The sequence below is a fragment of the Acomys minous genome (genome assembly GCF_964271855.1).
Source record: "Acomys minous genome assembly, chromosome: 18".
NCBI lineage: Eukaryota > Metazoa > Chordata > Mammalia > Rodentia > Muridae > Acomys > Acomys minous.
In genome coordinates, this window is record NC_140501.1 from 42286802 (window position 1) to 42314126 (window position 27325).

The 27325-nt window shown below is 46.0% G+C and overlaps 1 protein-coding gene across 3 annotated transcripts in view; it reads right to left on the minus strand.

The window, feature by feature from the left end:
* The window catches only part of ENOX1 (ecto-NOX disulfide-thiol exchanger 1), a 288573-nt gene that overhangs the window by 130370 nt on the left and 130878 nt on the right, over positions 1-27325 (minus strand). For all 3 annotated transcript variants that reach the window (XM_084767961.1, XM_084767960.1, XM_084767959.1), the window contains exons 4-7: positions 21122-21295; positions 19744-19950; positions 16151-16384; positions 5638-5850 (exon numbers count right to left, since the gene is read on the minus strand). In XM_084767961.1, coding sequence (XP_084624087.1) covers positions 5638-5850; positions 16151-16384; positions 19744-19950; positions 21122-21295 — 828 coding nt within the window. The remainder of the gene's footprint in view (positions 1-5637; positions 5851-16150; positions 16385-19743; positions 19951-21121; positions 21296-27325) is intronic.

Sequence of the window (27325 nt, forward strand, 5' to 3'; positions counted from 1 at the left end):
AGGACTGATGAAACTGGAAGTGGGCAGGCCTGTTTGCGAGTTCCTGGGAAGCATAAAAAAATTTTAAAGTGATGATCAAAACCCCATAGTCTATGAATAGGATACCGTGGGAGAAGTTCTGACAGACAGGCAGAATAAGAAAAGGATGACAAGGTGGGACAAATATGACCTGAAGAAGAGATGCCATGAGACTAGGAGGTTACAGTGGGCTGCCACTTTCCTCTCCTCTTTTACAACGAGCAGGTGAGAGCCACTCCAGCTGGCTCAGAAGGGAAGAGAAAGCCCCGGCATCCACCAGGATAGTCTGAGGTCCTGTTTTGACACCTGCACACCCATAGTCACAAGTCAAGTGTAACACCCTAGAGAAGTGAAGAGATGCCACACATCCCAAACTCTGAGCTGAGGATAACCACTGCTCCTTGACACTTTAAGGCAAAGTTTGATCCTAGAGGATATGCAAATGTTGGCCAAAAAATACACCCACAAAGCTGGAAGGTAACTGATGGTGTTAGATGCACACTTTCTCATTTTTATTAAACACCAAAAGTCAAGAGGAGCATTGCTGATTTCTTTCTTGTAGCTGGCAGCAGAAACAACCCTTTGAGTACTTGTCTGATGATGGCGGGCAGACCAATGAGGTGGCTGTATGCATCTTGCCCAGGTTTGTGGAGTCCCGTAGGAAGCCTATTTTCTTGGCTATTTCCAGCAACATCTATACAGGAGCCCGCTATGGCCTGAGCTTTGCGATGCTCCTGGACTCTACTGGAATTTGCTCAGTTAGCCCTCCAATCATGACACCAGGCCTGCTTTACTTGCTGTTCCATGATGCTTCCATGATGTTTCTGAACAATTTCCCAGCATTCTTGGTTGCTTTCTGCGTGGGATGCTATGGAGAAAGGCACTGGGAACCTTGTACATGGGGGAGCACTTGGGATTACTGCTTAACAAAGAGACTATCTAGGGGAAAGTAAGCAGAAATGCTAGCTCCCGAATATCAGTGCTACACAAGCCAAGGGCAATTCATGTGGAGTCTACCAGGAATATTAATACAGACGGATGGGTTTGACTGGTTCTAATGTTGGAAGTTTTGGCAACCAGGTGAATCAGCAGTTAGATGCATTAGAAGCAGCCACACGGTATGAGCTCCAGTTTCAGGTGCCCGTAACTGAACCAAGTGCGGGAAACTAGAAAGTTGATTAAAGATATACCAACAAAACATCACGAGAAAGATGGCAGCTCAGGTCAAGACATGCAATAGACTCCTTCACAGGGGGCCAGGGAGCTAGTGAAATCCTGAGTCAGTGAGTGTACAATTGACACGGGCAAGGCTTTGCTAAGGACCCTAAATGCCCTCTGGGAAGGTCAAAGCCTTCCTTTGGTCCAAGTGAGGATGCTGAGTATGCATAGAAAACATCCCCTGTAGCTGCCCCTCCATATTTACAGCCTGAAGTCTGCTCCTCTACACAGCCTGCTCCTACAGAGATTAGTTATGCTTGCCATCTTGTTCACCTGCATGCCTCCTCAGTCAACTATATACAATAAACATGCTGATTTTCCCAGATGCTGTGGCTCCATCAAAGAGCCCTGCCCACCCAATTCTAGCTTTTTTTGTATCCGTCATTTCTTCATTCCCTCTCTACCTCAGTTAGGTCAATCCTGAACTTATACATAGCATGGCAATAGAGTGTTGAGATGGGCACACTGCCTGCAAGGTCAGTGACGTCACTGCTGATATTTTCATAGTGTGGGAGGATTTAGTTCTCTTGGCATCCAGGGAGTGGTCATCTTTGTCCAAAAATAATGCACGACAATGGAAACCTGCGGCTGTCGACGGAGCCATGCAGCCCCCCTTTGCTGCTTAATGCCAGCTCGGACCGTATAGTACCGCTTCTGTCTTCAAGACCTCCTGGAAGAGTCTGGCTTTCACGGATATGTCTGAAGCCCTCCGTGCTATAGATGGGGCACGTGCTCCTCAGTAGGCACTGAGCTGTCAACATTAGCTGGGGTTTTCACAGTCTGTTGATAACTGTTCTTTCCTGAAATACTACTCAGAATCAAAGTACAGAGCTAAGGGGAGCCTCCCAAAGAGTAATGGGTAGATGATAAACCTAAAAGTTGCTGGAAGGCTACAAAGGAGAATCTAGCCTCAGTTTCTCTGTTGACTTTCACTCAGACCTCCTAATAGCCTCTGGCCTCTTAGCTGTGGTCTGGAGTAGTGATTGTCAATAAGACCATGGCCAGCAAGCTTTCTGTGATGTATTCGATTCATTACATATGCAGGTTGAAACCCTGCTACCCATGAAAAGTATCCCTTCTCTATTCCCTCCTTCCCTTTCTGTTTTGAGACAGGGTCTTACGTGTGTAGTCCAGGCTGGCCTCGTGCCCTTGCCTCAGCCTCCCCCGCACTGGGCTCACACAGCCGTATATGTGGCTATCTGTGAGTAGTGTCTGAATGCATGGTGTCAGGCTTTCTTCTCACCCTGTTTTGTAGTTCACCCATTGCTTACTAACTTACTTTCTCCCTCCCCAATCTTACGTCCCTCCTCATTACAGTCATCAAAACCCAGCACATCATTACATGCCTAGATAAGGGCTCCAAAGATACTATGATGAAAACTCCACAAGAAGAAAGGGGACAAGACAACCCTCCCCGAAGGATGGGCCATTCAGCTAAGACCTAAAGGATGAGACCGATTCCAGCATACATACACTAAGGGGAAGAGCAAGGCAGGCGGAAGGAACCAAACGTATGAAAGCCCAGAGCTGAGAAGTGGCTTTGTTGGGCTGGGGAAGGATAAGGCTGATGGAGATGACCTCAGTGAGTCCGGGGGAACCTGATGCTGAGGCTGGAGAGCTGTGCCAGCTAGGAAGGGTGAATAGTACTTGAAGCCCAATGGGAAGCTACCTAGTGGGGTCAGATGTCTATCAGATGGTATGTGAAAAGGAAATGAAAAGGCAAGGCAACAGGGCTTCCCAGCTGCCTCTTCCATACTGTGAGCAACTCAAGCTTATCCTGGAGATCGGAGGACCAGTTGGGACTTACATCTTCCCCTTTCCTTGTTGTTAGGCATGGCCATGTGTAGTCTGTTGGCGCCTGGTGAGGCAGGCATAGAAACTTTGAACCACTGGACCGGTCTGCAGACATTAGCATCTACATCTCTCTGTATGTGAACCCAACCAGGTTGGTAGAGATTATCTTTGGTTGTTACTCACAAATGAGCATTACATCTGTCACATTAGGTAATTCCAAGTGCCGAGGCACCATGAGTGTGAACAGTGGTCATCAAAATGAGACGACTGTGTCACGCAGGGCTATGTTTTTTTTTTTTTCAGGTAGAAACAACAGAACTTCTCATGGCCTTAAGATGGGTTTGTTCGTGGAAAGATGGTGTAAAAAAGTGCTTACAAGATGTTGGTGGAGGGGGCTGGAGAGATGGCTCAGTGGATAAGAGTGCTGGTTGCTCTGCCAGAGGTCCTGAGTTCAATCCCAGCAACCACCTGGTGGCTCACAACCATCTATAATGTGATCTGATGTCTTCTTGTGGCATGCAAGCGTACATGCAGAAAAAACATTTGCATATATAAAAACATAAACCTATCTATCTAAAAGATAGTGGTCAAATAACTTATTCAAATGTAAAAGGAAAGCCAGGAAAAGGCAAAGGCTGGAAGATTGAAAGTAGGAGTTCAGTTGTCCTCATTTCAGACTGAGATGCCAAGAGCTGTCTATGACAGCTGTCCCCACTCAGCATTGGCTTTCATGATTGCAATCTCACTGGTTCCTTGGGGTGAGCATCTGTCCAGGTGTGCTCCTCGCAGCTCTGCCATCAGGCGGAGGCTCCAAGGCTGGAGCCTCTCTGAGCTATACCATCATGAGGCCCATGGATGACACACATCCTCAGAGTGTCTACCTCACAGTGGTTTCAAATCTGGCTACCTTACACCTGCACAGTGGCAGGAAGATGCGCTTTCCCATTTCCGGCCTCATTTTAACTAGTCCCCATGTACTACCATTGCCAAGGAGAGCACCGGTTTCTCCTACCCTAAGCCGTGGCTGTCCACCATGGCTTCACTGCCACTGTCAGGGGCTGCCTGCCTGCAAATATGAGACAGCAACCTGCACGCCGATGGGAAGTTGGTTAGAACGGAGTCCCCTGAGCAAGAACTAAGTTGGCAGCGACCACTCCACTGCTTGGGTGCATGGCTTCCAACCTCAGCCCTCCAGGGCTTGTTCTTTTGTGATCGTTAAGCTTTCTTCTCTCCTGCCAAACCAATCTTACCTTCTCTCTGGCCACTCATCCATTATTGTCTCTCCTCCTTTCAAAGCCAAAGTCGGTATTAACTTTCTTTAGTCTACACCTAGCAACCCTGACTCTAGCATTGCCAGACCGTTGGGTCAAGGGCCATTCTCAGTACTTTTGAGTTTGTCTAGTATGGTACCAGTCAGTGTGAGGTGGAGCCCTCCTGTTATCCACAGTCTTTTTCTTTAAAGGTGAAGCACTCTTATATAGGGGCCTTTGGTCACTTACCAGTTTATGTTTGGGGATTCACTGCACAGTACTTACTGCTGCTGCAAAAACTACCTGTTGGCAACAAAACCATGCGGGATGCTTTCATATTTAAGATTCTGGCTTGTCATCCCTTTCTGACTCTCTATCCTAACAGACGTGCTATCCCTTCGTGTGCACTGATGAAAGGGTGACAGGCATTTGGCATACTAGGTCACTGCAGATAATACTCATCTTCAGAATGAATGTGTTAATTGCATATGTTGCTGCTGTGTGCGGGTCCCTGCACCTGGGATGGAATGGACCGTAGCCCGGTTACAGGGTCACTCGACAGCTTTTACAGAGCGACCAACCATCAGCAGCTGAGCTGCATTGTGCTGCTGTGACATTAACTAGAGACATAGAGTGCCACAGGAAACGTTGACGCCCCCCCACCCATTTTTTTTGTTTTTTTTGTTTTTGTTTTTGTTTTTTGTTTTTTCTGCATAGAGCCTGGGGTAATTACTGTGACTATTGTTCTATTAGAAAGCTCCATATTTGCTCCTTCATCAGTTCAGGATCTAGGCATGAAAAATCACTGGCGTTAAGTGTTTAAGGCAATTTGCTCTCCAAATGAAGAAAGGACGGAAGTCTATTCCTGAGCCATCTGTGCAGAGAGCTGAAGCTCACCTCATAAGGAGTCTGAGGAGGGTTTTTGCTGATGGCACCATCTCCCTAAACAGAGCCCCGGGACATGTTCAAGGCCTAGTCTCTCACACTGGTCCCAAGAGGACATACAGGTCTGTGTGGACAGCCCGCAGGTAGACCAATGGCTGCCCTGCAGGTGTGCTGTGAACTGAGGCTGGTCCAATAAAGCACAGATGTGCCTGGTCACCCTGTCCTGGGGTCCAGGCGTAGCGTTCTGAGGAAAAGCTACAGAAATGTTGCTCACCTTGAGAAGTAAGCTCTCAGGGCAGGGTCCGTACTCTTCCACATGCCACAGAACATGAATTGGTTATGAGGTGTGCCATTCAATATGGAGGAAAATGGGAGACTTCTGAACTACTTACCCCAACATGGAAACATAAAATGGGTACAAAAGCAAAGGCCAAACCATAACCAAAAAGATGGCCCCCAAAGGTTTACTTACATTGAGTGAGGATCCCGGTTAAGGCGTTTTTAAAATTCTCCTTGGCTTCCTCCATTTCCTGCTCATGGGTGGCTTTTTCATTCATGAGCCTGCGCACGTGGCTGTTGGCCGACTGAACCATAGAGTAGAACTGGTTTGCAGAGCGCCGGTTCACCTCCCCACGTTCTATCCAGGACAGCAGCACCGTAATAGCCTCCGAGAACTTGCTGTCATCTGGAATGGAAGGTGAAGGCAAGAGAAAGCCACTTCATCCAGGTTCTCCTCAGAACAGGTGAGGTGACCCCAAGTAGCACTTTTTCAGAACTTGGCAATTTAGCTTTCCTTAGAAGGCTGCTTTGTCAGCCCATGGCTTATCTTTTCTCCTTGTCTTCTGGCTCTGTGGAACCTTCTAGAACTTCTCCCTTAGCTGCTCTTCCATGAGCCCGGCTCTGCTGGGCATTCTTAGCCAACATTCGCTGCCTCGTTCTCACATCAGACCTAGAGTATGCTCTCATAAGATTGACTCAGAAGACTTATGGACCTATTTGGCCTTCACCCTATTTGTTTATCAAAAACGCTATATAATGGTGTGTTATTTTTGTTATTTATAAAGATAGCTTAGTGTCAACACACGGACAACAGGAAAGGTATCTTAAAACTAGTAATGGAAGATATTGTTCCCAAAGCATGAAGGGGAAATAAGTCATTGCTTGTTCTACTGAAATTCAAAAGCCATTTCATGTTTGGTTTAATATAATAGGTTTCATCACAATGAAAAATGGAATATTTCCTATTTTCTACACAAGGGTGTGTGTGTGCCCCTGAGGTGGTCAGCCTTTGCTCTGGGTAGCTATCAGAAAGCCCATTTAAACTTGGTTTGAGCCTCAGGTGGGACCAGGAAGTGGGGAATGAGGCTTCATCTGTAAATAAATGATAAAGTCTATTTCCAAGAAAACAAACAGGCTTGCTTGTTTGGGAATGGTTGTACAGCTTGAAGGTGGAGGAGGCAGGTGTGGAGGTGATTAAGTTAATTACAGCTGGAAGTTGTAGGCCAGCCATTAGGACATTAATCGATGTGACTGCCGCTGAAGGTTCCTTGTGAATTTTCTAAGCGAAATGCAGGGGAGAAAAACCTTCATTTGTACGTTTCTGCTTCTAGGCAGTGGAATATAGAAAAACACCTTTGTTTACCAAGGAAGGTAGACCGATTCTTAGTTCTCAAAAATAAGAAGCAAAACTAGACCATAATAAGCAAATACTTACCCACTCTCTTGTCTATCCTATCCAGTCCCTGTCTGCTCCATGGAGGACTGTGAGAGGCACCTCCTGTATTGTTCAGGTTTATAAACATGTACACGCTCCAGGTGACAGATGGTGACTCAGAAGGAAATTCTACTTTTATTTAACATGATTTTTAAAAATCAATCATTGCCTGGCTATTAGTACCCTATTTGTGGAGTGCTTCGTGAATTGCACGATGTTGTCTAACTTATCTTCAGTCCTCTTCTGAGGCACCCCTCCCTGGCCTGGTCCAGCTGTTACTTGCCCAGGGACAGGCTAGGTACATCAGGGCGGGACTTCCCTCTTGGGAGCCTGTGGAGAAGTGCAGTCTACCTTCCCCAGACTCAGAGCTGTTCTTGCTGATCAAAGACAGGCCATGCTTCTCTCATCTAGAGTCCCAATTGGGACTCTAGATGAGAGAAGCATGGGAGAGTACTAAAGTAGAAGGATCCAGAGGGTCCTAGAAACCTACAAGTAGAACATTATGATAGGCAGATTTGGGTCCAGGGGTCCCGCTCAAACTAAGGTACCATCCAAGGACAATACAGGTGGTAAACTTTAAACCCCTACCCAGATCTAGCCAATGGTCAGAACATTCTCCACAGTAGAGTGGAGAATGGGATATGACTTTCTCACGTACTCTGGTGCCTCACCTTTTACCATGTCCCCTGGAGGGGGAGGCCTGGTGGCACTCAGAGGAAGGACAGCAGGTTACCAAGAAGAGACTTGATATCCTATGAACATATACAGGGGGAGGTAATCCCCCTCAGGAACAGTCATAGGGGAGGGGAATAAGGGGAAAATGGGAGGGAGGGAAGAATGGGAGGATACAAGGGATGGGATAACCATTGAGATGTAACAAGAATAAATTAAAAAAAAAAAAAAAGACAAGCCATACCATATCATTTCCTCCTGAGCTTAGGGGTCAAAGATCCCTGGCAGCCCTCTGATCTAACCTGTGCTCACCCTTGAACCAGAGGAGGGAACAGGCAGAGGCACACACACAGATGGACTCCAGTTTCCTTGCAGATTTGGCTTCTGGAGCACAGAGCCCATCTTTATAGGCAGGCTGGCTCATGCACTGTGTTAAGGCTCGGATTTCAGGCCAACCCTCCGTGAAGTCCAGCTGCAGTGGATTCTTATCTTGTTCCGTGGACCGAAGTGGCGCGTGTGAGATAAAAATCCGTCATGCAACTCAACATTACGCTCGGCCCACGGAGCGGCCCATTGCTTGGCATTATGCTTGCGGGAGGCCCATTGCGACTATCAGAGTCAGAACAAAGTCTGCCTCCCTACATGCGCTCTCCCTCTCTCCCTGCCAATATACGTTAGGAGAATGGACCTTGGGGCAGACAGCGGGAATAAACATGATGCTTATAAGGAAAGAAATTTCCCCTTAAAAAAAATCACAACAGAAAAGATCACCAACTTCGTGTACTAGCTCTTTTACTCTTGCTGTGGTAAGTTATCCACATAGCACCAAAAAAAAAAGGAAATCCTCAACACTTTTTTTTATAAGCTCATAAGGAAAAACAGAAAGGAAAGAATGGGATCACTCATCTTGCTCAGCACTTTGGCCCTGGTACACAGGTTTTCATCCATTCTCTAGTAGAATATATTTAAATGTTTTTTTTTAAAGGCATGTTTGCTCAGCGTAAAAAGCATGTCTTCTTGCTCCTTGCCCCTATAACTGGGACACAAGTTGCTTTTAAGTGACCAGGAGCAGGTAATGGGTAGTTGTCAGACAGAAAAGAACACCGTGAGGACTGAGCAACAGAAAGCCCAGAGCTGAACACATAGGTAGCCAGAGAGGCCTTCTAACCGTTTGCCAAGCGTCCCACTAATTTAAGAGAGGCATATAGTTTTGAAAACTCCCAAGTTCGTCTTAGTTTCTGAAACTTTTGAAAGTGGCAGGCTGATGACGATTGGTGGGCGAACATTCGCATTAAGTTTAAAACACGTTAGCTTAGAAATGCCAGTCAACATGTGTTGCCACACTAGAAGTGACTTTAATTTATACTTATTAACACCAAACTCAGTAACTCTGGCTGGATGGCTACTGGAGCATATTGAGGACGGTCATTTTCAATTCACAACTGTAAATTCAATTTTGTATTCAGTGGAAAGAGCACTGAGAAAGCGGAAAACAATATAAACTAATTTAAACAGGATTTAGATTGCAGCATTATTAAAGCTATTCATGTGGAAAGAAATTAACGCTGCTCATAAAATCACATCAAAGACACGCTTATGAAACTTCCAAATGCTTGCCTCATCCATGCTTAGGCGCGACTCCGAGCACAGTGAAGTTTAGAAACTAAAATGGGCAGATGTGCCTTTCCGCGGCGAGAACTGGGGAAAAACAGCTGTGCTGTGAAGGGCTGAGGACCGTTTGCCCATTTCAGATTCCTTAGTATTTTCCAAAAGGGTCCTTAGCACATCACACCCTTCTGCCTGGGTTACTGGGGATGTGCTTGCAGGACTCCCTCCCCAGATGGCATTTTCCTTTTAGAATATCTGCTTCTTTGCCACGCCTATTCTGATAATCACCTGGGCATGGCGTCTGTGCGCTTGTCCTAGGGACCTTTGTAGTCTCCATTCCCCCGGACCAGCCGTTCCTCCTGTTTTAAGACTCAGCTTATGGTTTTTTTTTTTTAATTTTATTTATTTATTTATTTATTTTTCCTTTATTAATTTATTCTTGTTACATCTCAATGGTTATCCCATCCCTTGTATCCTCCCATTCTTCCCTCCTTCCCATTTTCCCCTTATTCCCCTCCCCTATGACTGTTCCTGAGGGGGATTACCTCCCCCTGTATATGCTCATAGGGTATCAAATAAAAAAAAACAAAAGACTCAGCTTATGTCACCTTTATAAAGGAGGTTTCCCTGCCTCCTGGGTGTGAACTGCATGGCTCTCTGCTGCCGCCTTCCCACCATTCCCTAAGGACACCACTGACATGGTCACCCTGTGCAGTGATGGCTGCCTTCTCTTTACTTCCCGTTGAGGAGCTGTTGTTGTTATTTGTTTTGTTTTGTTTTTTCCAAGACAGGGTTTCTCTGTGTAGCCCTGGCTGTCCTGGGACTCTCTTTGTAGACCAGGCTGGCCTTGAACTCACAGCAATCCACCTGCCTCTGCCTCCCTGGGTGCTGGGATTAAAGGCGTGTGCCCAAAGAGAAGAGCTGTTATAATGAAGCTTCCGCAAACACACTGGAACCTTCTCTGGTCACTTTCTGTTTGTAGTCCATATTTTATCTATTTCACAAAGATACACAGTGAGTTAAACCAGCAAGTCTCAAATTCAAGGATTAAAAGGTGGACAGTTGATAGTAAAGATGCTCAATTTTGTGTTGAAGAGGATTTTCACGTAGGTCATTGTCCACTAAAGGTAAACGTCCTCCTGACAGAGAAGCAGGCCTCTGAGGTCACGAGCACTGGGGATGAACGTTAGGCATGATATCAGGGACACCAGGAGAAGCAGAAAGTACCTGTCAGCGGAAAGACTCTAACCACATTCTCCTGGATTCAAAAAATATTTTTGAGAGCATGTTTCATTTGGGGGAGGTAATAGTAACTCTTTAGCTTCAGAGGGCTAAGTAAATAATTATGATGCTCATCTTTTGTCCTTCCGTACCCCCAGCCGGATCCATGCCATCTCGTTTACCTCTGGTTATTTCTGACCTTGTGCGCCCTCTTCTTCATGTCTGTGGAACACCTGCTACATCTTAGACATTGAAATTGCCAAGAGGATAATCTGCTATTCCAAGTCTACAAGTCAAAGTGTGCTTGGGAGCTTGTTAAAAATGCAGACTCAGCTTTTCTCAGAAACCCCAGCTGGTTACATTTCACCCCTTATACACACCTGGCAGTCTCAGACTTACTACAAGAAATGATTGGGGTGGGGGGTGGATGTGGCAGGGAGGGAGCCAGGCAAACAGGTTAGAAGCTAATCTAAGTTGAGAGATAACACAAACCTGAAATGGAAAGTAGTAACTAAAATTTAAGTGAATTTTGAAAGGATTTGATGTGATTTTTTATGAGCTTTGCGAGGGTCTGTCTCTAAATCCGCACTTTCAATAAAAGAACAATTGTCACTGCGAACCAGGAAAATATTATCCGAGAGCTGGATGGCTTCAGATCCTCACAGTGGGATGGGGGCATGGGCCAGCCGTCACCCCCCCACCCCCGCCCCCCACTTCCGGCTCCACTGGGGTGTGCACTTTCCTTTGTCTTTGACTAGACTATATTACAGCTCTGAAGAGACAGAACATAAATTGTGAAAATGAATGATGCAAATAACTCTCTGTAATAATGCAAGGGATTTTTGTTCAGTAGAAATTTAAATCTTTGTAAAGCGAATTGCATGATGAATTTCCAGCTTCTGCCATAGCAAGAAATCAGGTGCTTATTTCTTAGAGGGAAAAAAAAAGCGTTGTGGACTATCTTTTTAATTTTTTTCTTTCTCTTCAATCATGGAAGCTCTCCTATTATTCTTTCATAGATGCAGCCATATATAAAGACCCACCTAAGTTTCTTATCCTGTGCTCACAGCCTGGCTTTGGTCTGTCCAGAGCTAAATCTCCCTTAGCACAAGGGGGCGAGAAAACTACCCATCAGTCTGTACCCTCAGCCCCCAGCAACTATCCAAATATCAATCTGATTAAAATTTACCAAGTGCTACCACCCTCTGCAAACCGGGAGCTTTAGCTGTGAGGGTAGCACCCATCACGCCTCTAAAAAGGCGCACTCCTGGGGTTGTTAAGGAATCTGTGGCAGAGAAATCATGACCATCTTGGAAACGCAAATTGGGCATGCCCCGCTGATTTTACTTAGCTCATTAATTAAGGAAGAAGCAGTAAGAGGATAAGACTGGTTCCAAGGAGAATTTGGCCTAGAGAAGACAGTTGTTTCTTGACTGCTTACCTGTCAGTGCACCAGTTAACCAGAACAGCGCATAAAGGCTACACAAGTGGTGCATGCCCCCTTCTGTTCCAACACAATCTCCTCAATTACTCAGTATTTATGAAATGGGCAAATTAAGAGGGCAATACAAAAGCGTACTGATTGTTTCCGCTGCGGGGCCAAGCAAAACGTTTCTAAATGAAATGGCTTCTCCAGCCTCTATGAAGGTCAATAACACCCAAGAAAAGTGCCTCTCGAGGAGGCTCCCTGGCCTTCAGCTTTTCCTTGCCTGAGGAAGGAGGTCTGGCGGTTAGCTAATGGAATGTCCACTTGGCTCATAGCATTATCGATTTTTTACTTTCATAGAACCGTAAATATTGACAACCGTCTACAGAATGCCAGCACCGCTTCCACTCCTGCTGACTGATGCCAGCCATACTTTATGCAAATATGAGCCTAGTCCTTTGAAAATTATGAGCACAATCCCAGGGGAACTCAGGTCGTAGTGACATGGGAGGGGATCCCAAGGGCACTGGCTAAAGAACTTTGTCAGAAGTTCACTTGATACCGGGGGGGGGGGGGGGGAGGCAGAGGGAGAGACAGACAGACAGACAGACAGACAGAGACAGACAGAGGGAGACTCTTCATAATGAAAGATTCTATGCATCTTTCCAATTGGGAGAAAGTACTGGAAAACTTTTAAGATGCTCTTGCTCAAAGAAATCTCTGGTGAATGAAGATATAATGCTTCTTCATGGCCGAATCAATCTCTTCCTTGTGCGGCCCAGACCCTAGGCCCCTTCAGGGCTGCTCGGTCCGTGTTAGAAACACTGGAATTCATTATCTCATCTGCCTTGTGCCACTGTTTCCAATAAAGTGTAATTATGGTGCTATAGAGTTCCTTCTCGCTTTCCCAAAGCCATGCCATAAACTTCAGGTCCCTGCAGTTACTTCTCAGTCAGTCTTCATTAACTTGAATTGTCCCACAACAATGCCTGTTTAATCAGCAGGGTGCCCACTGATTTTCTGTTTTAGAATTTGTATTAATGAAACCGATGCCTGGTGACTCTCTGCCTCAGACACTCACTACACGGTTACAACTCAAGTGTTTCCTTCGGAAAGCCTGGCAGCTAATGAATGGGGGAGATGGGGTCCCCGAAGATGCCCCCTTCTTTCAGGCTTGGGACGTCACTGGTTTGGCTATCTCTGCAGGGAAAGCATCCTGCAGTTGCCACTCACCTTAGGCACACTGTTGTAATAGTGTCTGTATGCATCACAACCCACAACTGTAAGTAGCAAATGCAGGATGGATTGTCATTTCCTCTATTACCCAAGAGGCCTAGATCCTACGAGGCAGGAGCTGGCACGGTGTTTTCTCTTTCCCCTGTACCTAGCACTAGTACCCAGTGCCAGGTATTTGTAAAACACTTAGCAACTACTGCTCCACTGATTGGCAGCCAGCTGAACGTAATCACTTCTCTGATTTGCAGCCATGCCTTGTAGCTCGAACGGCCAGAAATGCAATATGCCCACAGATTTGAATACTTGGTGGAGGGGGGAAAAGAATTAATATCCCCAAACACCTACTGTGTGCAACTATGTGGAAAGCTTTGCAGTTTATCATAAAGACTTGACTGATACAGATTTTGCTGAATGTGGACCATCGTCAAAACAAAATTACAAGAATAAACACGTATGAGATGAAGTAGAAGAAAGACACCTAATAAACCCAAGACAGCAAGGTTTCTCAGAGGAGGAAAAAAAATCAAATCCAATTAGGTCTTTTCAGATTGCATTTTCACTTCCTTTCTGACACAGGTTTCTGTACCTTCCGTCTTGACTGCATTTTATATCCCCACATCAATGAAATCATCTTCAGGGAAATGGTTTCCTTGGCTCCTCCTGCCTGCCTTTACGTTGTTATAAGGAGCAGAGAGTGGATTTCCTCTCCGAGGCTGCCAATTTCCTAAGCAATTAAATGCTGTTTATATTCCAAACTCTGTGCCTGGGTTGAAATTGTCAAGCTTGATATTACCTGACTCTTGCCTAAAATGTATCTGCAGCTAGTTCACTCTACTGTAAGAGCCATCTATTAAAATTTCCAATCTGTTCTCTCCTCAAGGGATCACACAGTACTTGGCAAAGGTACAGCTTCCGAATTCTGCAAATTATACTCATCTATATAAATATACATTTTGGAAATGGCAAGGCTCACAAATTACTCGAGCAAATTGACATCCCAATCTGCTAGGCTCCAAAAGCAGAGGCAAACGCCATGTACCCTATACATGCAATTGGCACCTTTGATGTTGGCTTCATAAAAATAACATCATGTAGACGTCAAACCTTCATGCAGCTCCCACAGGCAGTGCAGAACTAAGGTGTAGCCATGACTTAACCCACCTTCAGAGTCTCACACTCCACTCACGGAGCTAGCTAGGGCTAAAAAAAAAAAGTCAGGCTACAGAGACCACAGGATGGGACCACAGAATTCACTGGATTTTTTTTTTTAAAAAAGTGTTTATTCCAATGAGCATTTCTTGTCATAAGTATTGTTCTTTCTTATTTTGGGCACTTCTGATAATTTTTAGGTTGAATTTGCATTGCATATGCTTCTTAATGAGGGGTAGCCTCTGAGATCTGTATATTTACGCCTATTCGACAGGCCTTCTTGGAACATCTGGGGAGGAACCAAGAAAGCCATCAGGCAGCACTTGGTGGCTGGAGAGACACAGTTCAGTGGCAACTGCAACTAATTAGGAGTCCTCAGATTCCACAGGGACGATGGCTGGAAGCACATTCCCTGCTTTTTAGACAATGCATAGAATGTCATTTCCAGTCTTCCTAAAACTGACGGTTTTCTCCAGTAAGACCGACCCATACATTTAAGACACTGCCAATAATACGGCCCTGAGGACGAATAGCACCTCTCCTCTCTCAGAACCCTGTGAAGCCCTCTTTTCATTGTTTACAGGACACAGCCAAAGCCAGCAAGGGCCTTGGGGCTTCCCAGTGTGCCTGAGACACTGAGCGCTTCTCCTTGCTGTAGGAACACAGCACCTATGCCAAAGTCTCTTCTCTCTCCTGTGCATCTTTGTTCTTTGGGCTCCAGCCTCTGGCTAGGTTGCCTTTGTGAACCTAAGTCGGGAGAAAGTCACTTTGTTTATCCCTCCAAGTTTAAATGCCACCTGCTCTGTGAAGGCGTTCATGTGTAGAGGTTGACTTTCATTCACTTTATATTAAGGTGTGTCTCTGTATATTCGATTGTCAATGGATGTCTTGGGTTTATTAGATATTTTTTTCTCCTGTTTTACACTGTTCATGTTTATGACTGTAATTTTTGTTTTAAGCATGAGTTAGATGATAACAGACCCTGGGACTGTCAATGCCGTTGAGGAATCTCCGGTCTCAATGTTGTATAAAAATTACTCCACAGTTATCTCCCATTGGTTAAACCAAAGAGCCAATGACTGGGCAGAGGAGACAGTAGGCAGGACTTCCGTTTCCAGTTAGGGAGTCCCAAGGATGGAAGGAAGGAAGGAAGGAGATCAGGAGGGAGGGAGGGAGAGGGGCTGGGGGAGAGAGAGAGAAGAGGGGAAAGGGAGGGAGGGGAGGGAGGGGAGGAAGATGCCACCACTGGGAAGTCACTATGAGGAGAAAGGTGGAGCAGGAGCAGCAGCCAAGGAGAGACTGGAGGACAGATAACAGTGCATGTGGCTGGGAAGTGGGCCCAGCTAGCATAGATTGAGAATCTGCCCAGCTGTAGTCCTTTAAAGCTTATTATAAATGCAACAGTTCTCCATCTCATTATTTGGGAGCTAGAGTGGCCATTGAAATAACCTTTAAATTTACACTCATGACACCTTCACCCACTCTGTTCACATTTGCTGGCATTCCCAGAGTGTGATGCAAATGCCTCGACTGACCCTGAGGCTATCTGCTTTGTTTGCAGTCACTCATTTACTTGTAGACACCTGTAAGTGGCAGCCATGCCCCCCCACTCCCCCCCCACCCCCTGTGACTGAGGATACCCATCAACCTCCAAAGCTCTGATCACTACTGACCTATAAAATCCTAGATGTCATTCAGCTCACTCAGTTTGGTCGCTAACAGACCTAAATACGCACCGAACACGCATGTGCACCGCCCCGCCCACCTCCCAACCCCCATCGCTAGGAGGATGATGGAGCCCAGGGGTTGGCAGATTACAGCTCGCTCTCCCACTTACATGCAGCCTGCAGCACAGACAGTACACATGTGGATCTGGCATTTGGAGATCTCCTTTCTCTTTCACCAGTTAATTAGTGGCTAAGGCAGAGGTGGAGGCTCCGGTGGGAGTTTCCTTCTTACCTTTCAGCTTCTCAGCCAGCAGGGCTGCTTCGTGCTCTGAGTAGTGCATGATGGCAGGCGGTGATGGCGGCCGCAGCCGGTCCTCCTCCAGCTTGCGCCTATGCCGCTCCTCCCTGGCGCGCATCCTTTGCTTGCATTCCCACTCATAAAAGTCATCCCTGGCCTGGGCAAAGTCGACGTGAAGGCGGCCGGAATCCTTTTTATCCGTGCTAGACCCTAATCGCATTCGGTAACCTAAAAGCAGTGGAAAAGCCAGGTCACCTCAGGTCAGGGGACACTTTCTGGTTCAGGCTTCCCACAAGCTAGGCAACCATGCACTGGTTTCTTTGGCCTTGGAACAAGAGAAGAAACTGTCCCCCCTCTAGGAGATGGGAAAGCAGGCATCTTTTCAACCAGTTAATCATGAGGCACAGATGTGGAGATAAATGCACCCCCTTCCCCCGCCGTCTACGGAAGTTTCTCAGAGGGACCCTCACCACGCTACAGTCCTGTGTCACCAACAGAGACCCAAGCACTAAATCCTGGCCACCCCTTCCTCCCCATGGCTTCCAGGGAGTTGGGAAACCATTTTGACCTGTGGTATGTTTTTCTCTCAACCTAGTAATGGTCTTGCTTGCTTTTTGTTTTCGATGTACTATAACTCTATTGCATGAACACTCTTAAATTCTTTTTCAAAGAGGCAGGGTATGAGTAAATAAAGCAGGGTATGAGTAAATAAAGGGCTCCTATGATATTTGAAGGGGCCTGCAAAGTAAATTTCAGAACTTTACTCTCAGCCTATCGCTTCATTCCCCTAGCAAACACTGCCGCTCAGTTTTGTTGTTTTTTTTCTCTCGGCCACTACAAACGCCACAATTACCCAGGCAATTTTGCAAGGCTGTTTTATTTCCACTTATCGTCTGGGACATGCAGGAGAATATTTTACCTTCAATCAAGGGGGCCCCTACAGCACCTCACCCGGCCTATAGTACCATACAAACTGTGCGTGCCATCTTTGAAGGCCATAGGAGGCTTGTGCAAAAGCCCAAAACTAGGCCAGAAAATAAAAAAAAAAAGGGGGGGGGTAGCTGGGGATCTTTGTAGGGAGAGGGCATTTACTGTGAGCTTCTCCACATATAAAGATTGGGGAGGAGGCTGCGTGAGAGGTCAACAGCACTGAACGCTTCGAGCAAGCCTAACTTCAAACGAAGCCCAGTTCAACGCGAGGTTGCTCTTCAGTTTGGAGTGCTCAGGTTTTCACAACATAAAGTCTAGCTTTGTGGGAGCATATCTGCCAGGGGCTAGTAGAGGAAGGGAGCAAGAGTAAGCACCTTTGCCTTACAAGGGGTTTGCAAATTGGATGCAACTGGGAAAAAAAAACGAGGCTGTTGCCCCCGTGCTGTGTGTGCTGTTGTGGTACATTTCAGTGGGTGCCCAGAGCATTGTGGGGGTGGAAGTGGGAGAAGGTTAAAGCTCAGCTACAAATGCCTGTGGAAACTGGATTTTCCCCCAGCAGGGTGCTTCACGCTTTGAAAAATCTGCTAAGGACGGATCTCATCTGATTGAACTCCCTTCTAGGTTTCAAGGGCTCATCTAAAGCACCTGGGAACAACAGTATCTATTGGTGGGTGATGCAAATAGCCACTCCCATATGAGCAGAATTAGTGCTGAAGCAAAGCATGTCTTGGTGGCAGGCGGAGGAGAGTGAAGTCAGCAGGCCTTGCACTGGCCAGAGGTTCCAGCTGGCTAAACAAGTTTCCCTGATCATATCCAGAGAGTCACTTTTCTAAAGTGTTTCCGGTCCTCTTTCATCACAACATCATCATTACAGCCTTCGAAGAGACTCTGATGAGCCTAAGGCTAAACTTAGCCTGGCCCTCAAATGTGAAAGTGGTCCTAAAATTAGGCTTTCCAGCTGGACTTGGATTTGCAGGCGATTACACAAAGGGGGGGTGGGGGGTGGGGATGGGGAGGGGGTGGGGGGAGGCGACCTTCTCTCCTTCCTGCCTCCGCCCTCATAAGCTGGGATTGTGGACCTTCTCAACTGCACCCTAGCAAAGCTGGAGGCATCTCTGCGCTCAGGGAAGGGAGGCTTTAAGTGGGGCCTGGGCGTCCTCTGCCTACAAAAGATCTACTAAAGAGCCCTGGAGTTTAAGTCTGTACCTTCCTCTGTATGTCTGTATTTGGCACTGTTCATCTTTGTTAGCATCTTCTGAGTTTTCTGATCTGTCTAAAAGTTGGATTGTATTAGTGGTGAAAAGAAGCATTCACCTACTGCTTCTTCCATCACGTGGGATGAAGTTTAGGAAGAGGGGGTGATTTGACTGACTGGAACCCAGATTTCCAGGCAGGTGGTGATGGGAAAGAAGCACCTGTCCTTTATCCATGAGACAAATGTTGCCTGAGAGTCCTAGCTGATACACTGACTCGTCCACAGAAGAGAGAGAGGGTGTAGTGTGAGAGGTTATCCGCGATTGGCGGATGTGAAGCCACACCCTGTTCCTTCCAGCATCCCCAAAGATCTAATGGTTGAGTATGTATTGCAAAATAGCTTTGTTCTAGGTCTGCCCCTCACTTCCACAGACTTTATTTTTCACACTGAGGGCTGAGCCACAGTAAGGGTTTTTACCGGTCTCTGCATCCCCTTCTCAGGCTAGAAAGTCTCTGAGGTTGTGAGAAAACCTCAACACTTCTGGCGTTTACACAGAATGCCATGGCAGCGGAGGCTGGCTGCAGATATTAGGAGGAAAACCGAAGGGTGGTGTTCACCTGGTTTGTTTGATTCTTTTCCATCCCAGCTTGCCTGTGCTCAGCATGAGATAGGTGGTCTGCAGAGTGGCAGACTGCATACATGTCCCTGGAGGATGAGCTACGGGCAGTGAGTGGAATCTAAAAATAAATACTTCTAAAGTCACTTATCCACATCAGCCTCAGTGTCCTGTGACTTGAGTGAGGTCTTGTGTACTGACTCCACACGCTTGTCCAAAGAAATAACCCCCTGAGTGGAAGGCTGCACTAGGCTTCCTTTTAACATTCGGAAAACTCTCCTAAAAACTGGTCCTAAGGACAAGGATGGCAGAGGAGGAGCTAAATTACCAAGTGTGTGATGGCAGTGGGCCTATTACAGGCCCAGGAATAAATTTCCCGCAAGGAGTGTGTGTGTGTGTGTGTGTGTGTGTGTGTGTGTGTGTGTGTGTGTGTGTGTGTGTTGGGGGGGGGGTCTTGCTTCACTGTCCCTGGGGTGAAGATTGGAAATACACTTCTAAAAAACTGAAATTACTCTGAGAGAGTACTTTACTCCCTTGGAGGATTACATCCAATAATAATAATGGTCCTCAGTACTCAAAATATTGCCTTTCATCTAATTTGTACTTGAGAACATTAATTAGAAACTCCGTGGAATTCCTCAAGACTGGATGGTAGGAAATCCTGCCTGTGGAGAGGCAAAGGCTTAACAAAGAGCACGTGGCAGGCAAGCTGAAAGGCCGGTTCCTCCTTCCCCAGCCCCAAACTACCAGACGCCTTGTGCATTAAGGCAAAAGGGAATGAGCTCAAAGCAACATCACAAAACAGGACAAAATGCCCAGCAAACCCCTTTTGATAAAGCGAAGTACCAGAGAGGTAAATGGCTTTGTCAACCATGAATTCCTCTGCAAAGCGAATGTGACAAAAATTCTTCTTGCTCTTCCGGATAGCTGTGATATCTCCGCACTGCTCAAAGACTTCTTGGATAATTTCTTCCGTAGCGTTTTCTGGTAAGCCTCCGACAAACACAGTCTTACACCCTGGAGGCCGTTCTCTTGTGGACGGAGGTGGGAGATCTAATATAGCAAGGGGACACAGGGGTTTGTCATTTATTGGTTAGCTTTCTGCCAGGTTCATCGGGCAGAGGTTAAGGCTGCAGAGTTTTCTCCAGACTGTCTCACAGTCAGTTTTTACACCAACTTATATCCCGGACCCCCAGCCCACCCCATGCCCACCCCACCCCCCACCCCATGCCCTAGCTGCCATGTTTCTTGTACATCTACCTCCCCTCCCCCTCCCAACCTTTATTTCTCCTGTCCATTTCTACAGAGGGGCTATGCTTGTCCGAGAAAAAGATAACACGTGTTAGCATAATTTCATTTCTCTTTTATAGCACAGACAAAGAAGAAGAGAGGAAAGAGCTCCACAGAGAACAGAGCATGACGTAATGACAGCATGATGAAAAACCCCAGCTTGTTACCCCTTTGTCTTCTTGCCAGATAAAGGGGTGGCATCGCAGAAAAGAGGGAAACACAGCCCGTCAAAGCATGCGACAATACTTACCTGGCTGCAAAATGCTGAGTCTGAAGAAAACCTTGGTTATTATTCACATTTAAATGAGCACACTATTAAATTTTGAGGAGGCCATATGAAAAGATAAAAGTGTATGCTGTCACAACATTTTGCCTAGTTTATATGTAGATTACTAAAGCAATCTCCTGGAAAGTCCACTTCGCATAGGCAACACTGATTAATATGAATTTAAAAAGTTCTAGCTACTTAAGCCTATAAACGTAGTATCAGAGGCTAAATTAATCAAATATATAGGTCAAGTGAATGTGATCTGGCCCAGAAATTCTGAGATGCATCTTCCTCCCACCCCTCATTTTTCCCCAAATTGCTAACTGCCAGACTAATTCATATTTCTATCTAGCAAAACACACTTCAGACTTTTTCTCCCATTTATGAAGAAAGGCTGATAAATTTCACAGAATACCTTCCAGAAAAATCCTAGTTCACTGGACATAGAAAAGATTCTTAATCTTACACGTGAAGTCTCAGCACCTACTGGCTTCACAGTGTTTATTCAGTTACTGGGCAGACATGTGAACACACCCTTGAGTACCTGCCCTAACACAGAGATGAAGGCCTTGGGGAGAATGTCTCACATCTGAAAATGAACACAATACTATTTCGAAAGAAAAAGTAATTTTATAGGATGAGCGAATATGCCTCGCGTCCACTTACTTGGATTTTGGGGGAAGAGAGTACAGCTTTTACAGTGGATAATTTCTTTGACAACAGCCACTTCCGTGGGGGGTGGGGGTGGTACCAGTCCCAGGCCTGGTATCATGGGGTTGATGGGGGTGATTCCTGTCATCATGTTGAGGCCTGGGTCGAAGCCTGGCACACAGATGGAGTCTGCAAAGCACAGAAGGCAACGCTTTGGTTAGAGATTTCCAGCACACTGTAGTTTCTGTTTGTATTGTCTTGCTTGGCTTAGCTGACTTCACATTTTCTCTTTTGGGGGAGTTTCTCTTGGCATATGATGTAGCCCTCATAAAAAGCCATTCTGGGAGGGTAAAGGGAGAGGAGGAGGAGGAAAACAAAGAAGCTACAACTATACAAAAAAGAAAATTATATTACTGAAAATACTAGTGCAGCGGAGCAGAGCAGAGCACAGCTAAGTGTGAAGCCACGGGCCGTGATGCTCTGCTGTTACTGGGAATGCAATTTTCTGTTTCTTAATGTTAGGGTATTGTTTACACTACCTTATGATTTAGAATGTGGAAAGAGCACTTAACGCTCAAGTGCCCTGCGAATCTAATTGTCCTCCTAGTCTTATCAAAAGTGCCTCCTTGCCCACGTGACCTACATTTGGGAAAGTTCAATTTATATGTACAGGCTTTGTAAGGATCACTTAGGTCCCACCCAGCCCATTTCTCCCAGTGGAAGGGCCTGACACGAGAGAGTGATTATAATTGCTGTGACTGGGCTAGAGGCATGCAGGTGTAAAATTAGCTATATATATGTCTGAATTCTATTATATAATCACACTTTCTTCCTTTTATTCCATCAATAAACAGTTGGCCCATCCTTCTGAAGTTTTTATGCCTTGTATCAAAAATAACTACAAAACTAAACAGAGCCAAAGAGGATAGATTTTCCATATAAAACACTGAATTGATTTCTGAGTGTGACAATAAAGCAAGTAGTGTCAAAGGTGATATATAAGGATTTAAAAAAATATAGTAAGTCTTGGCAAGAGCAGAGAAAAGAGAGTCCCTGTATATATAAATACAGCCAGTATAAATAAAAATCAGTAAAAAACAAAAACAAAAACAAAACACCAGCTTTCATAGACCCGGTGATACCATTGGTAGGTATATACCAAAGGGAATGAATCAAGAGGCGTATGCACTCCCATGCGCTCTGCAGCATGAGTCACAATAGCCAGGACGGGGAATCAACCCAGATGTATGAGCAGACGGCTGGATTAACAAACTGTGGTGTGTGAACCGTGGAGTCCTAGCCAGCTATTAAAAAGAAGGGACTTTTGTTATCTGTGACATTATGGATGTCTGTTAAGTTCAATAAGCCAGGCTTACAAATACAGCTAAGTGTGCCTAATGGCAAAAATCTAAAAAAGGACAGTTGAATTCGTGGAATTACAAAGCAGAACGGTGAGTGCCATTCTGCTGGGTGGGGCTGGGTAGCAGGTTGGTCAAAAGGTACACAGAGTTGGACGGGAGGCGGGTCCTGGAGATCTGCTGTACATGCTAATGACTATGGCTTCCTGTGATAGACATTATTTTTTTGCAATGAGGTAGATATTGAAATGAAAATGACGTGACCATGAAAATGACAACTATGTAGTTAAATGGGACCGCCTCCCCATGTGTACACACTTTGAAACTTCAAAGCATATGGATGTGATTTATCTATCATTAAAAACAAAGTAAGCCTTTTCTATCCACAGGAGTGTTTTCAAAACTAAGTACAAAGGGGACCCCTCTTTGGGAGATTTTTATGTTTGTAGGAAACAACAAATATCTCTGGTAAGATAAGTTCCAGATAAGCAGATGGCCACACCGAGAGAGGACGTGGCAAAACTCCACCACTCTACAGGGAAGAAATTATTTTTATTTATCTATTTATATTTTGGGGTTTATTTTTTTTTTGAGACAATGTTTTTCTGTGTAGCTTTGGCCATCCTGGACTCACATTGTAGACCAGGCTGGCCTCGAACTCACAGAGATTCTTTTGCCTCTGCCTATCCAAGTGCTGGGATTACAGGCATATGTCACTGCATCCAGCTTTAGTTTATTGTTATTATTTTTTTATTTTTATGTGCATTGGTGTTTTGCCTGCACATATGTCTGTAGCTATCAAATCTTGGAGTTATAGACAGTTATGAGCTGCCATGTGGGTGCTGGTAATTTGCACTATGGCCCTCTGAAGAGCAGCCAGCGCTCTTAAGGGCTGAACCATCTCTCCAGCAACAAGGAAGAAATTAAACTGCCTCTTCATCTCCTGTCTTTCCCTGACTCTGTATAAGTATTTCCCCTTTGACCTTTCTGCACCCCCCATTCCTGTTGGGCCCTGTGTAGGGCTTTACTTTTCAGCTAGCTGTGCTGGGTGGTTGGACGGAACCTGACAGCAAATGCAATGATGGAGTTTATAAAGAAAATTGAAGATATGGGAGGTGAGTCTTTTCCTTTCAGGGAAAAGACACAGGACTCTCCAAGCTCCGCAGGCATGTCCACTGCTCCCTCGGTGGAGCGGCCTAAGCCTTGTAACCCTGACCTGTAACCCCAGGGTACTAGCCTGGCTGTAGTCAGATGGTTTTATTTTGGGTGCGTGGAATGTGTGTTTTTAAAAACAGCCCTAAGTGCAAATGCTAAACAGCCACTTTCTTACAAACCTATTACGCAGGAATTCTAGGTAGGTCCTCTATGACCACAGGCCTCAGTTTCTTAAACTATGACATGGTTGCTTTGACTGGCATATCTCTTAGAACAACAGCATTCCAGGACTCCAGAATTCTGTGACAACAGGGCTCAGAACAGCGATGTGTAAAAGTTTAGAATCGACAAGGAGGAGACCCAAACTGGTTATTCATAAATTCCTCGTAAGATTTCATTGTGTTATGACACCTCACAGACAATGAAATGGACATTTAAAGAATTTAAGTAAAACATCCTATATCATGAAGCAGAAATATGAAAGAGTTGGAAAACTGGTCTGGCTCCGTATTTTAAAATGTATAATGTAAGGGTTTCAATGTCCTCTCTTAAAATGACCCAGCTTAAGTCACCACTGTGTTACTCTTCTATTGCTGTTCTAAACACCATGACCAAAAGCAACCTGGGAAGGAAAGGGTTAATCACATTTTACAGCTTATTGTGCCTAACAGAGGGGGGTCAGGGCAAGAACTCTGGGCAGGAATCTGGAAGCAGGAAGTGATGCTACAGAGATTTGGAGGGGCGCTGCTGCCTAATGGCTTGCTCCTCTTTCAGCTGATGCTGCAAGGCCTCCCTTGGCTTCTCTCGGTGCCAGAACCTCTCCATGCCTTCAAAACTAGTGCCACTTGGAAAACTCTAACACTGTACCAAGTTCTGCTGCCAGCGCAAGGTACAGCTTTGGCCTTCAGTCATCTACTACGTATCTGTAAAATTATTTACCTGTATCTGTATTTACACGCAGACACACACACACACACACACACACACACACACACACACACACACACACACACACTATTTTGCTGATGCAGGTGACAGTTGTAAAGAGTCTCTGGGGCATTAAGGCTTTCAATGTCATGGTCACTGATATCACTGTGTCCATAGGGGAGTGCACAAGTGGAGTGCATTAGCTAATCCCACTGGTGGAAATGCTAGCCTGTTTGTGCTCTTTTTATAATCTTATTCCTTACACAGGCTTCATCTGTCTCGCTCCTGGCCGGGCCTTGCTGTTGTTTGCCAACTCGGGATGATTTAAGGCTGGAGCCGCTCAGGACTGCAAACCCTGACACTGGAGCCCCGTGCATTATAATAAACAGATGTTTCCCACAAATGAGATGGGAGCCTGGCGCTTGCCTTCGCCTTTAGTTCGAACAGAACAGACGTCTGTCTGCTTTCTATCTCGAGGCCAAATAGATAAATACTGAGAAATGGAGACAAAAGACGGTATATTCCTGAGCAGAATGTTTAGTATGGAACAGGAGTTACTTTGCCTTTTCTGAGACATCAATGGGAAGAGACTGTGAGGTTTAATGAAATCTGCATGGTGAGAGCGGGGGCTTGAAGGGGCTTAGGAAGGAATTAACACTTAAATTATAATGGACCTCAAAGGGTCTGAGATTTAGTATTCGAGTGGAAAAGGAGGAAGGGATCAGTCTTTTCTTCCTTTTTATCAAAACATGAAACATTATTTTAACAACATTTGCATAAATGGATATTATTTCTCAAACAGCATAAAAGTGTATTATGCACTAGCACAGGGAAAGCCAAAGTAGAGGCTCCAAACATCTGGTACAGTACACAGCAGACACAGGCAGAGGTGATGCAAATGCTGAACAGCAGTTCCCCCTGCCTCATGGGTGAGAGCAACCCAGAGGGAGCCAGTTCACACTGCAGCATGGGAGGGGCCAATCAAAGATGGCCCCTGTGTGGACACTGTGTATAGCATCCAAGGGTTAATCATACCTAGCCCCTGTCTGGTTCTTCTGTGTCCCTGGGTCTAAAGACACGGGCAGCAGGAGGGAGAACTTAGTGTTTCTGGTTTCAGATGGGAAGATGAAAGAGTAAAAGACTAGTCTGGTTTGTGGGTTCCTCTCGTAGTCTGGGGTTTGATTCCTGACCCTGAGCTTGTCTATTCTTTGGTACTGGGGATTGAACCAAAGGCCCTGCTCATGCCAGGCAGGCACTCTATCGCTAAGCTCAGCCTTCAGCCCTCTTTCCCCTTTCTGTTTTGAGACTTATTAAGTTGCCCAGGCTAGCCTTGAACTCGTTTTGTGGCCCTCAAATTTGCTGAGGCTTCCTGCCCAGCTGGTGACACAGACTTGACAAGATAGGCATATTTTTTTCCAGAGAGTTTGCATTTAGGATTTTATTGGGATGACAGATGAACTATTAGCTTGCTTCCTTCCTTCCTTCCTTCCTTCATTCATTCATTCATCATTTTCTTGAGCAGTTACTGCTGCTGCAGTCTACCAAAGATAAGTATATAAATACTTGAGAAACCACAGGATTTGATGGGCCCTAAGCCCAGAGAAAAGGCTGACTACACAAGCCAATTCTAAGATTTATCCATGACGGGTACTGCCAGCAGGAAGTCTCACAAGTACGAGGAATTCCAAGTGACTTCCAAGGTCCAGCAGGAGGTGCACAGAACAGGTGACCTTGACCCTCTGAGAAAGGACAAGGCATCTCGCAGAAACAGAAGGGGAAGTGCTATGCAAGCTGGTGAGTGTCCCCGCGTTTCCTGCTGGAGTGGCAGCTCCTTGCATGCCAGATGTTTATGTGGCAGCTGGATCTTATTCTGCGGGAGTTGCCCCCATCCTCCTGGGCTCTTTCCAGTTTCTTCCCAAGCCATGGTTTGATCTTGCTCTGTTGTTTCTAGTGGACACCTTAGCAAAGATGGTCCTATTGGAGGTGAGAAGCTGACCTCGTTAAGAAAAAAAAAAAAAAAAGGCAGCTGGGTCTCTCTCCCAGATCAAAGCTGCGTATAACTAGGTCAGGTGTGAACCGAGAAGACAGGCTGGGGCTGGGACTGAGGGGACAGAGACAAGCTGTCGGAGCCAAAACCAGGTCTGGCCCGGAAGGCAGAACACGGTGTTCTAAGAGAGTAAGAGGAAAGAGAGAGAGCTATCATGGTAAATGGGAACATTGCAGGTTTCCTCCCGAGCCTGGGATGTTCTGATGAACGGCTAAATACACAGACTGTCAGTGGTCCATGATAACGGCCCAGCCAGGGCAAGCATACATACCAGGGCAGAAACTCTGTCCACATGTTATGGGCCCCAGGTCACTTTGGTTCAGGGCTCTGACTCAGCCCATAGGGAATGGGTTTAGCAACAAGAAACTCAGGGCCAGAGGTTAAGAACTGCTAAGCATCTGGCAGGTTAACTCCGCTGAGCTTCAGGCTGGAGAAGCAAGGCAGGGGGTTTCAATGCCAGAACCAAAGCCTGGGATTTGGCAATGGAGGTGACACCCTACTTCTCAGGAATGCAGTGCAGCTCAGGTTCTGGTTGGGGCTCTGGGCCTTTTCTCCTGCCTAAGGCCAGAGGTACCCATAGGTCCTGGGACAGGCTGAGCTTGTGCCAGTCCCCAGGACTAGAAGAGGGGCAGGGACATAGTCCGGAGGGACCCTGACAAGCGGGCGGCATCGCATCTCTTTTCTAAGATGAGTTGCTGACTTAAAATGAGACCCATTATCAAAGACATTCTT